The sequence below is a fragment of the Mobula birostris genome, chromosome 6 (assembly GCF_030028105.1).
Source record: "Mobula birostris isolate sMobBir1 chromosome 6, sMobBir1.hap1, whole genome shotgun sequence".
NCBI classification, from domain to species: domain Eukaryota; kingdom Metazoa; phylum Chordata; class Chondrichthyes; order Myliobatiformes; family Myliobatidae; genus Mobula; species Mobula birostris.
This window is the reverse complement of record NC_092375.1, coordinates 92,070,817-92,083,604: the sequence shown is the minus strand read 5'-3', so window position 1 is coordinate 92,083,604 and position 12,788 is coordinate 92,070,817. Positions and strand designations below refer to the sequence as shown.

The window sequence follows — 12,788 nt, the reverse complement described above, 5'->3', positions numbered from 1 at the left end:
GAAGCCCATCTACATTAGCCCTATTTGCCCATATCCCTTTCAACTTTTCCTATCCATGTATCCGTCCATATATCTTTTAAGCATTGACATTGTACATGCCTTAGCTTCAGGGTAATCAAGGTGTTTGTTCCTGTACTGTTTTACTCTATGCTTCTATTATTTTCTGACCTTATGTTAGATGAAGGTACTGTGCTGGTTCCACTGTTCAACACATGAGGGGTGCATTGAACAGACTGTCATACTTCTGACTCAAGGCTTGTACAGTAAATCTCTGACAATCCGCTATTTGATTGTTCAGAAATCAGCATCAGGCTCACTGGGGCCTCATTTTCTGCTCTCCCCTTAAACCCTCTGGATCCTTGTTTTCTGCTCTCCCATTAAATCTTCCATATCCCTGCTTCCCGTGCTCCCTTTACTGTTTGGATCTGTGTCTCATACTCCCTTTAAGCTCATTGAGGCCTTGCTCACAGATCTCTTCATTAACTCTCAGGATTCTGTTCCCCATACTCTTTGTGAATTCATCCTGGACCCACTGGGATCATGTTCCCGTGCTCCTTATTAGCCTGTTCTCCGATACTTCATTCCAACTTGATAAATTGACCTAATTTATGCGTTTATGAAGTGTTGCCGATCTATTTAGTCTTGTTGAATTTGTGTAAAGAATGTAGTGCTCTGGGACCAGATAACTATTAGGTGGTGTGGGAGCAACTCTTCATGTACTTGCCTATCTGAAGCAGTTTAGCTTCAGAATTATAGTTCAGGAATCATTTTAGTAAGTTTCTGCAGATGCAATTATATAAGCTGCTGCAGGCAGAGGTAGATTGAAAGTTTCTGACTTGTGATTAAACACAAGAGATGCTGCAGATGCTGGAAATCCAGAGCAACACACACATAATGCCAGAGGAACTCAGCAGGTCAGGCAACATCTATGGAGAAGAATAAACAATTGATGCTTTGGACCAAGACACTTTACTAATACAGTATTATGCAAAAGTCTAAGGCACCTATATAGCTAGGTAGGGTGCCTAAGACTTTTGCACAGTACCGTATTTGTCAACGTGGAGTAGAAAGCGAGTTTGTAAATCTGGCAGGAGCCAAGGATGATGGGAATAGTGAGGGTGGAGTGCCACAGGAGGGGTGTGGAAGTGGTGGCAGCAGAGTGCCTGTGTCAGGGGACGGCATGGGTGCAGACACCCAGTCCCTGAGACACCAGGCAAAGCCATTTGATTCCGAAGAACTGGTCTATTGGTAATTACAGAATGCCTGTCAGGTACTTCCCACTCCCTCCCCTCTCCCTTCCCCTTTTCCCAACCATGATTCCCCTCTCCCTGCCCCTTCTCACTCTCAGTCCACAATCAAGACCCATATCTGAATCAGTTTTACTATCACTCACGTATGTCAAGAAAGGTGTTTTTTTATTGGCAGCAGTACACTGCAATACCTAAATTACTACGGTATTGTGCAAAAGACTTAGGCACCCTGGCTATATATATGTGTCTAAGACTTTTACACAGTAATTCTCTTCTATTAAATTTTTTGTCAAAATGCTAAGGTACGGTATGTACGACCTAGCATTACCAAAAGGCAGCTCAGCAGGGAGAAATGTGTGACAGTAATAAACAGCAGCAACAGTGGGAGTGTTGTGTCCAGGTCTGAGCGCTGATGGTGCTCTTGTGTTTACTCCAAAAGGACTGTTTTCTTTGGCACAAGATTGCAGTGTATCACGGCGTCTCATTAAAACACTACCGCACCGGTTCAGAGAACCAACTACAGTTGGGAAGTTGGACATTACTTTTTGATTTCCCTGGACACATTCTGTGTGGTTATTGCTTGATTATCTTCTTGTCACCTCGTAAATTGTGATTAACGGACCTCTTTTATCACATCAGGAAGTGAAATGAACAAGCAGACGTCAACAAAGCAGCATCTCACAGAGAGCCCATTCTAAATTGGTAAATTGAAAAATTGGTTTATTATTGTCACATGTACTAAGGTGCATTAAAAAATTTGTTTTAAATGCCATCCATACAAATCAATTAATCACATCAGAGCATTGAGGCAGTACAAGGAAAAAGCAATAATAGAATGCATGATAAAGCATTAGAAAGAAAGTGCAGTGCAAGCAGGTAATAAGTACAAGGGCCATGGTGACTAGATTGTGAGGTCATGAGTCCATCTTATCACATTAGGGGACCATTCAATAGTCTTTGGATAGAACCTGTCCTTGAACATAACTGTATGCTCTGGGCCCTTTTCTTCTGGTGATTGAAGAGGCGAAAATAGAGAATGTCTGGACCATGGGGGGTCTTTTATGTTAGCTACTTTATCAAGGCAGTGAAAAGTGTGGATAGAGTGGGACCTACAAGTTGGACAGTCTCCGTCCGCATTCTAGCCTTCCATCTTGCTGAATTTGGAAACTGAGCTCACCGATTTTCCTCAGGTCTAGGAAGCTGAACAACACACTTAAAGAAAGGCATGAGGAGGCAATTAGGCCCACTATGTCTGCCAGCTCTTTAAAGATCAGTCCAATTACAGTTATTCTGTGCCCTTTCTCCAAAGCTGTACAAATGTTTTCCAACGCAAGTAATTGCCAGGCAATGAAGCACTGCTTAAACGTATGACTTCGGTGAATCAGTACATGGATAACTTTCAGACTTTGGTTAATTGTCAAATAAAATTTCTGCCAATCCCCCTATCAGTGATTGTCGTGGGGCTGGTCACCAATGACAGGATACTTAGTTGGACCAATAATACATAGTCCTTGGCTACAATGCAGGTCAGAGGCTCGGTGTCCCGTAGCAAATAACTTGTTTCCAAGCATTGCAGAACCTTTCCACCAGCGACAGTAAGACTCCAAAAATTCGGCACCCTCAGGACTTTGGTGATGCCAGTATTCTAACCTCCTATCTTGCTGAATTTGGAAACTGAACTCAAGATGTTCCTCAGCTCCAGGAAACTGCACAACACACTTAAAGAAAGGCATGAGAGGCATGGAAACACAGTCCCAGTATCCACTTCTTGGCTCATCATCATCATCATCATCATCATTATGTGCTGTGTCATTAGACATGGGCAATCATGGTCTTCTATCTGTCTTTAAACTGTGCCAATGTGGAAGGTCCCCTTCATGCTGTTGTTCTCATTCTTTACTCAATCCATTACCATGATTGTTCTTGGCAATTTTTTCTACGAAATTGCCTTTGCCTTCTTCTGGGCAATGTGTTTACAAGATAGCGACCCCAGATATTATCAATCCTCCTCAGAGATTGTCTGTCTGGCGTCAATTATTGCAGAACCAGGATGTGATATGCACCCGCTGCTCATACGACCATCTACCACCTGCTCGCATGGCTTTATGTGACCCTGATCAGGGGGCTAAGCAGGTGCTACACCTTGTTCAAGGGTGACCTGCAGGCTAACGGAGGGAAGGAGCACCTTACACCTCCTTTGGTAGAGTGCATCTCCTCCCCGCCATGCTTCTGCCTTGGGGTAGCTTTTGGTAATGCTAGTGTCTTATTAACAGACAAGCAAACCCAAAATACTGGATTGCTACTCAGTTTCAAGTAGCTTCTGAATTACTATTGGTAGGAACGGCAGGAGTATCCTTGAGAGTACCCTGATTTGTGGAGGTTACTTCTCAACACGATTTAATACCACACAGGGTAACAACGGGTATTCAACAATACCAACTTGTTGCTGCTTTTAAGTCCAGATTAGCTGATAGTCCAATTGAGATACAACATGCAGAAAATGTTTGTGCATATTGAGAGGATGACCCCAAGTTATTGTTGACCCTTTCACTGAAGCATTCAAGACACTGGACCTTACTCCCAACAGGAGAAAGAGAAAGGTTTGCTGACAACCTTACGACGCCACAATGCCCTCTAACAGTAAAAGTTCAGGGCAAGACTCTGGAGCACATCTTGGGAGCCACAGATGGTGAAGGCAGACATTAATTCACCACCGTCCCACCTCAGCAGAACCCTTGGTTGACTGAGGGAAAAAAAAAATGGCACAAAATACAGGGTCAACCAGGGAAAGTGACCCTTGCCTTCATATGAGCTTTTTATACCTGGACTGTCTCAGCAGGCCTCTTGAACCAGTAGACAAATATCACCAATATATCCTCCAAATTCATATAGTCATAGTTATACTGCACAAAAACAGGCCAACGAAGGTGCCTACTGAGCTAATCCCATTTGTCTATATTTGGCTCATATACTTCAAAACACTCCTGTCTATGTAACTGTCCAAATTTATTTTAAACATTGATACAGTACCTGCCTTTGGCAGCTTGATCCATATACCCACCAACCATTTGTTAGGGAAACTTCTCCTCAGTTCCCCTTTAAATCGTTCCCCTGCCTTGTGCAACTGGATCCCGAACTTCCTGTCAGATCGCCAGCAGGTTGTAAGAGTGGGCTCCCTCACCTCCAACCCTTTGACTCTTAATACAGGAGCCCCTCAGGGCTGTGTACTGAGTCCCCTCCTTTACTCCCTGTATACCCATGACTGTATCACCACCCACAGCTCTAATCTGCTAATTAAATTTGCCAATGACACTACATTAATTGGCCTTATCTCAAACAATAACAAGGTGGCCTACAGGGAAGAAGTGGTGTCAAGAAAACAGCCACTCCCTCAATGTTGCAAAAACAAAGGAGCTGGTTGTGGATTACAGGAGGAATGTAGATGTGCTAACCCCTATTGACATCAATGGATCTGGGGTTGAGAGGGTGAACAGCTTCAAATTCCTCGGCATCCACATCACCAAGGACCTCACATAGTCTGTACACACCAGCTGTGTGGTGAAAAAGGCACACCAGCGCCTCTTTTACCTCAGACGGTTGAGGAAGTTTGGTATGGGCCCCCAAATCCTAAGAACTTTCTAGAGGGGCACAATTGAGAGCATCTGGCTGGCTGCAACACTGCCTGGTATGGGAACTGTACTTCCCTCAATCGCAGGACTCTGCAGAGAGTGGTGCAGACAGCCCAGCGTATCTGTAGTTGTGAACTTCCCATAATTCAGGACATTTACAAAGTCAGGTGTGTAAAAAGGGCCTGTAGGATCATTGGGGAGCCCAGTCAGCCCAACCAGAAACTATTCCAGCTGCTACCATCTGGGAAACGGTACTGCAGCATAAAATACCAACAGGCTCTGGAACAGCTTCTTCCACCAGGCCATCAGACTGATTAACTCACGCTGATTTGAGTGTACTCTATATTACATTGGCTGTTCTATTTATTATAAATTACTATGATTGCACATTGCAGATTTAGATGGAGACATAATGTAAAGATTTTTACTCATGCATGTGAAGGATATAAGAAATAAAGTCAATTTAATTCTTACATTAAAGCTATGCCCTCTAGTTTTGGACTCCCTTATCTGGAGAAAAAGACTGTTACTATCTACTTTTATCTGAGCTCCTCATAACTTTATAAGGTCTTTTGTCCCAGCCCATTCACTGGAAGAACAAGTGAGTCAATGCCAGTGACTGTTCCCAAATCAAGGCCCTCATTAAGAAGCCCTTGGTTACACTGTTTTGGCTATGTACATGGATTCATGAAACAAATGCTCACCTCAATCCTCCATGTAATTTAAATAGGCAATAACCAACAGATCATTTCAGTATGTAGACTACACACATAACACATTCAACAATTCCCTATTCTTTATAATCTTATAAGCTCCTTTGGTTCAACTGCTCAGAAAGTAACAGCTATATTTCCCTGTGGACAAGACAACTCAGTACTTACACTAATAGCAAGAAGCACCCCTCTGTGAACTCAACACCTCACCCCCACGTAGCCTCCCCCACCCTACCACCACAAGGAACAAAGCTGGTCACAGATATCTAGCACATAAAATGATCCATTTGCTGACTGTTCAAAGACACTGTTGGGCAGAAACTGCAAGCTTATGGAAAGCATGTTCTGTGACTTGACTTGATCTGTCTGGAACCGGTCTGACTTGGGTGAAAGTCTGACTTGATTTGGGAACAGTCACTGGCATTGACTCACTTGTTCTTCCAGTGAATGGGCTGGGACAAAAGACCTTATAAAGTTATGAGGAGCTCAGATAAAAGTAGATAGTAACAGTCTTGAATGAGGCATTTGATGGAACAGCAATGAGGTAACACTCCCTATAGTCCTGTACCAGATTTAATAGGAAGTTGATGCAGGATAGCCAAATAAAATAGAACCAATGAAGCTGAGATCTGATAAGAAAAGAAGGCAAGAATAGAGGTCTTCGGGTATAGGAGCAGTGAAAACTCTGGAGGCCAACCATCACGGAAGTCTATGACTTCATGCTGAAAGCATGGAGACTTCACTGGGATCAAGAGGAATGTCTGGCTAGAGTGATTCTCTGTTTCCTTTTCTATTTGTTCACTGCTCAGGGATTGTAAGGGAAACCTACTGAGTGTGCTCACAGACATTTAGTTCAGTTTGCTTGTTCTTAACTGAACCATTAAAGGTAATAGTCATTTAATACAGATGCTCTTTATATCTAACCAATTATTGTTGCTTATTGAGTAGAGAAACAGGCTCATTGCAGAATGCTCTATACTTCAGACAGCATGTGTTGAGATCGATACATCAATAGGCCAGCCAGTACCTCTTGGTAACATTATTTTCCATCTGTTGATTTTATCCACAAATACATTTGCAATGGGTGAGCTTGCTTGGTCATATATAGTCCATCCATCAGAAGTCTGCATACCGTTTTCATCAAATTTTCATGCTCTTATTCATCTCTATTTTAACTTGCATTATGACTCCAGCAGATAGGACATTATTATTTTTCTCCCACAGCTTAGTAAAAAAATAAATACTTTATCCATACTGACCGGTACCACCAGCCCAGGTGTTGCCTCCAACGTGAGGAGCATTGTGTACGTCAACTCTTCCATGCTTTGGAGCAGTGACGTCCAATCCACTGTCTCTCTGAATGGTAATCTGAGTGGAGGAAAGACAAATGCTACTATGAGTCAACTTCCTAAGCATACAATTACCCAGACAGATTACACTGTTGAATCCTTTTATATTGCAAGACTGCATTATTTCATCTGTCAGTCCGGATCACTCATAATTAAGCAGTCCATTCCTGACACTTGAGACCATACTCTAATTACCACACAAAAATAGTCCGTCTGTCCTAATATGTTAACACTAGCTACTGAGGTTATTCCCACTTCCAGGAGTTCTGTCGCCAGCATTACAAGTTAACCAGGTATTCAATTTTAACTGGCTTCACCAACAGCCAGGTACAGAGTTTCAGATCCCCAGTGCTCATCTAATCTTTCTTTCAATTAACAAAATTCCACTGATTATTAGTATCCTGGATCTAGGCACTGTACACAGCATTCTGCTTGGCCTAAACAAAGTTTTATGCCACAGCAATATGACTTCTTGACTCTTATATTCGATATTCCAACCCAGGAAAGCATGCCTGCCCACAAAATGCTGGAGGAACTCAGCAGGCCAGGCAGCAATAATGACGGGGAATAAACAGTCGACCTTTTTTTAAAACCCTTCAAGCATGCCACATGCCTTTTTTAACCACTCTATTTGTGATGCCACTTTGGGGAAGCTATGGACTTGGACCTCAAGATCCCTCTGAACATCAGAGCTATTAAGGGTGCTGCCTTTAATTGTATACTTTCCCCTTACATTTAATCTCTTGAAATGAAACACCTCACACTTGCCCAGATTAAATTCCAACTGCTAATTCTCCACCCATATGAGCTATATCCTGCTGTATCCTTTGACATTTTTAAAACTATATTGTCATGATATATTCTCTCCATCCACTTTCTTTCATCTGCTCATTGGAAAGTAAATGTCAACAGTGAAACGGGTATCAGAGTTCATCTCTAATTGCTCATGAACTGAGACAGGTGAGCTAAATGTAATAACGAATCTGGAGTCACATATAGTCCAGACCAGGTAAGGACAATAGATTTCCTTCCCTGAATGACATTGATGAACTGGCTGGGTTTTTACAATTAGTCGATTCATATTGGCACATTTGTGTCTTTTTTAAAAAATCTGATTTATTTCATTAGAAGCTTAATTTTCCAACTGCCATGATGAAATTTGAACTCATATCTCAGGATAAGTGGTATAGAGGTCTGGTTGCTAGTACAGTAATTTAGTCCCATCTCCACCAAAATCCCTCCAAAAACTTTGCAGAATTTTCAACACCTTTTCTTAAAGTTTAGTGAAAAACTCTATCAAAAGGGTACTCAACATTATTTCCTTGCTTGCAGTGAAATTATCTTCAAAAAGGCAGCATTCACAACTTGATTTTTTTCCCTTTGAGAAACGTAAGTAGAAGAAAAGAAAGCTGGAAAGATTTAGTGTGGCATTGTATACAGCACAGATATCGTGGGCTGAAGGGCCTGTTTGCAGCCGGTGTGTATAATGAAGTGTATCTGATATATTACTGAGTCCAAGTTTTGTTTCACACAGTCATTCTATTTAGAACCATCAATCAACGACATACTTTTTCTGAAACAAAGTGTGGCCAATCATGTGGAAACTTTAACCAATCACTCCTGCTCAATCTTTTTGTTTAACAGAGCCAAAGATCAGGACACAAGTGCCAAAATCAAATGCAGACTCTATGAGAAGTCAAACCCTTCAGTAATAAAATGAATACCATTTCTGTTAAGTTTGTTGTGGATGTTACAAATTTCAGTGGCTGAAGGGGAAAATACTATAATTCCTTTAGCATCCTTTTGTATTATTCAGTTCTCTTTACCGATCATTCAGTTAGAGTTCAGAAACAGACCCTTTGGCCCACTGAGTCCATGCTGAATATCAGAAATATCATCTTGCACAAAAAATGAGTGGCCAGAGGAACTCAGTGGGTCAGGCAGCATCTGTAGAGGAAAAGGACAGCTGACATTTTGGGTTAAGACCCTTCAACTGGATCTGACTGACAATGATGGAAAGCTAAAGGAGGTAGCTACCTGACAGTTGATGAATGCAGTAGCCCAAGTAGAACGCCACCCCTTCACTAATGCTCAGGGCTCAAACCCTAAGTCCTGCTGCGTTATTTCTGTGGATCTTTGTCCAGTGAAATGTTACACAATTGATATGAACAGAAGGTTGCACGTTGCTCGATGCCACTGTACACAACTCTGTCCACTGGTGCCTCACATGCATGGAACTGCCAGTAACACTTTGGCCTGAAACCTGCTTCCAACACACAAAAATAGCCATCACAACTCTGCTTTAGAGGGTAACATTCTAAAGTTATCCATTAAACGTCAATGTCCACCAATGTAAGAAGCTTGTTAGAGTCATATAGCACAGAAACAGACTGTTCGGGCCAAATGGTTCATGTTGACCAGGATTCCCATCTAAACTGGTCGTGTTTGTCTGCATTTGGCCCACATTTCTCTAAATCAGGGGTTCCCACCATTTTATGCCATGGACTCTGCCATTAACCAAGGGGCCCATGGACCACAGTTTGGGAACCCCTGCTCTAAACCCTTTCCATCCACGTAGCTGTCGGAGAATCTTTTAAGTGTTGTTAATGTACTGCACTTCTTCAACCATTTCCTCCAGCAGCTCATTCTAGATAGGTACCACCCTCTGGGTGAAAAGTTGTTCCTTGGGTTTCTATTAAATCTTTCCCCTTTCACCATTGAGCTCTGCCCTGTAGTTTTTGATTCTCCAACTTAGGGGAAAAGACTGCTTGTACTGTATTCACCCTATCCATGCCTCTCATGATTTTACACACATCCATAATACCACCATTGATTCTCCTACTCAGCAATGAATAAAGTACCAGACAGCTTAGCCTCTCTCCATAACTCCCCTCCATTAACACTCACGTCTGCCAGGTTACAGGCTGATTGGATCTGGGAATAGCTGAGGATGCACTGGATTTAAGTTGCACCACGCTGGGAGTGAGATGAAGCATTAAAGTGACAGGCAAATGGAAACTCAGGGTGAAGCTAACTGACTGAATGGAGGTGTTAAGTAAAGCAGATATCCAGTCAGGATGTGGTCTCGCCAACATGGATAAGGCTACATTGTGAGCACTGAATACAGAACATAAAACTGAAATGGTACAAACACCAGCAAGAGATTCAGCAGTTGCTGAAAACCTCCCGATGAAAGGTCTGAGCCAGAAAAGTCAACTGTTTATTCTGCTCCACAGGTGCTGCCTGACCTGCTGAGTTCCTCCAGCAGTTTGTGTTGCTCTGACATAATCACTGCTATGCATCCAACTAAGGGCGGTGGGAAGGGAGAGGGTTAATGACTAACTGTTGCATGATACATGTTGAAAGTTTGACATCACCACAACAGTGATGAATGGAAGAGCTTTATAGTGTTTTAGATGAAATAAAAGGGAATTATAATTCCAATTTATTGGAATATAAATTAACACCTGTGCAATTACAAGAGAAGCCAAATGCATTCCATCACGTTGTGCAAAAATCTACACCATACATGACTTTCACCTTCACCGTTCCAATACACAAGTTGCCTTTAATGTTTAATATATCACTTAAGTATTTCACGAGAATGACTATCAGACAGAATTTGACATCGACTATCATAGAAAGGTAGAAAACCTACAGCACAATACAGGCCCTTTGGCCCACAAAGCTATGTCAAACATGTCTTTAACTTAGAAATTACCTAGGGCTACCCATAGCCCTCTATTTTTCTGAACTCCATGTATTTGTCCAGGAACCTCTTAAAAAAACCCTATCATATCCGTCTCCACCACTGTTGCCGGCAGCCCATTCCACGCACTCACCACTCTCTGCGTAAAAAACTTATTCCTGACATCTCCTCTGTACCTACTTCCAAGCACCTTAAAACTGTGCCCTCTCGTGTTAGCCATTTCAGCACTGGCAAAAAGCCTTTGACTATCCACACGATCAATGCCTCTCATCATTTTATGCAGGCCACCTCTAATCCTCCATCGCTCCAAAGAAAAAAGGCCAAGTTCACGCAACCTATTCTCATAAGGCAGTATATTACTCAAACAATATATACTTCTGTTGTTGGGTTTTACTAATGAGTCTCTTCCTCATTGATCTATGATAGCTGTTTGATATAAAGTACATTAAGCACAGAGGAGCTTTTTGTAGTGAAAAGAAAAAGCTCTGACCACACGCAATTCTTTAGGACATGAGTGAAATGGGTGGGTTATCAGCCGTATGTGACCCACCTTTGGAAGTGGGTACTTTCCAATGAAATCATGACACTGTTCAAGTCAACAGAGAGTGGACACCATTGGTAATGTGGGAAACAGCAAACCAGAATAAAAACACTGGCAGTAGTTTTAACCCCTTAAAGGTGCAGCACTGACAGGTCAAAAAGCTAAAATCAAGTTGTAAGGAGAGACTTAAATGTGATTTGACCTTGGTATGTGCTAAAATAAAATAAAAGTCTGTAAGACAAAATAGTGTCAGCTTGGAGTGGATCTGTTTTGAGAAAGTTCAAGAGAACCAATCCACAGTAAAGTCTTGAGCGAGTCAAGGAAATATAAGTCTGCAGATATAATAGTGGAAAGTGGTGAGAAACATGCTTGTCTGGGCTGAAGGTAGTAAGAGATAAGGAGGGTGTAGCTAGTACCACCACGATTCAAAGTTCAAAGTTCAAAAGTTCAAACCAAATGTATTATCAAAGTACATACATGTTACCAAATACAATCTGAGATTAACTTTCTTGTGAATATATTCAATAAATCCAATAATCTTAATAGACTTAATGAAAGACCACACCAACTGGGCATACAACCAATATGCAAAAGACAACAAACTGCAAATACAAAAATAATAATAATAAATAAATAAGCATCAAATATCAAGAACATGAGATGAAGAGTTCATGAAAGTGAGTCCATGGGTTGTGGGATTATTTTAGTGATGGGGCAAGGGAAGTTCAGTGAAATTATCTCCTTTGGTACAAGAGCCTGGTGGCTGAGGAGTAATAACTGTTCCTGAACCTAGTGGTGTGAGTCCTGAGGAAAAAATTCCCATGTAAGGGGCTTTGAAGGGTATAAAAAAGGGGCATTCTCTTTGTTGCAAGGGAGGAGAGAGTTTTGTCTTGGGCGAGATCATGGCTGGTGCTAGTGCTAAGATAGGGAAGAGTATGTCAAGTTACAGTTAGAAAGATAGAAAGAGAAAACAGGCTGTGTGAAAGATTGTTGGATCTGCAGCTGCCCTCCCCCGACATTGTAGAGATCAGCTTGTTCAGTGACTGACAAGTATTATTTTGATTTCTGTCCAGCTACCACTGTAGTTGTTTGTTTATCTGTATTGTATTCATGCTAGTTCTAATAAAGTGTTTTCTTATGATTTAACAATGTGTGAAGTGCCTTCTTTGTTTGTGGATGCATATTGAAATACTCTGAGCTGAATAAGAAAGGAAAATAAAATGAATTAAAAAATAATTTTTCGCTACAAAATTGGCATAGTCAGCAGAATTCAGCATAATGGGTGCCATGTCTTGCAATCAACAGGATGAGATTGAGATTAAGGTACTGGGGTTGACGAATAACACCTATGGTTTTGCAGCAGTGGCCAACATTTGTTTGCGTTTTGTAAGGTGCCAGTGGACCTGGGTTTGCTGCAGGATGATAAGTTTGAGGAGTTTCCAGTGGAAGGCTGGACAGGTTTAGATGAGGATGAGGAGATATTGAATCAGGGCATAAACCATAAAATACAGGAGCAGAATTAGGCCATTTGGCCCATCGAGTCTGCTCCGCCATTTCATCATGGCTAATCCATTTTTTCTCTCAGCTCGGATGGAAC

The 12,788-nt window shown here is 41.8% G+C and overlaps 1 protein-coding gene across 3 annotated transcripts in view; it reads right to left on the bottom strand.

The window, feature by feature from the left end:
* Positions 1-12,788, bottom strand: part of vwa8 (von Willebrand factor A domain containing 8) — a 481,708-nt gene that overhangs the window by 94,398 nt on the left and 374,522 nt on the right. For all 3 annotated transcript variants that reach the window (XM_072260838.1, XM_072260837.1, XM_072260836.1), the window contains exon 38: positions 6,852-6,960. In XM_072260838.1, the coding sequence (XP_072116939.1) occupies positions 6,852-6,960 (109 nt within the window). The remainder of the gene's footprint in view (positions 1-6,851; positions 6,961-12,788) is intronic.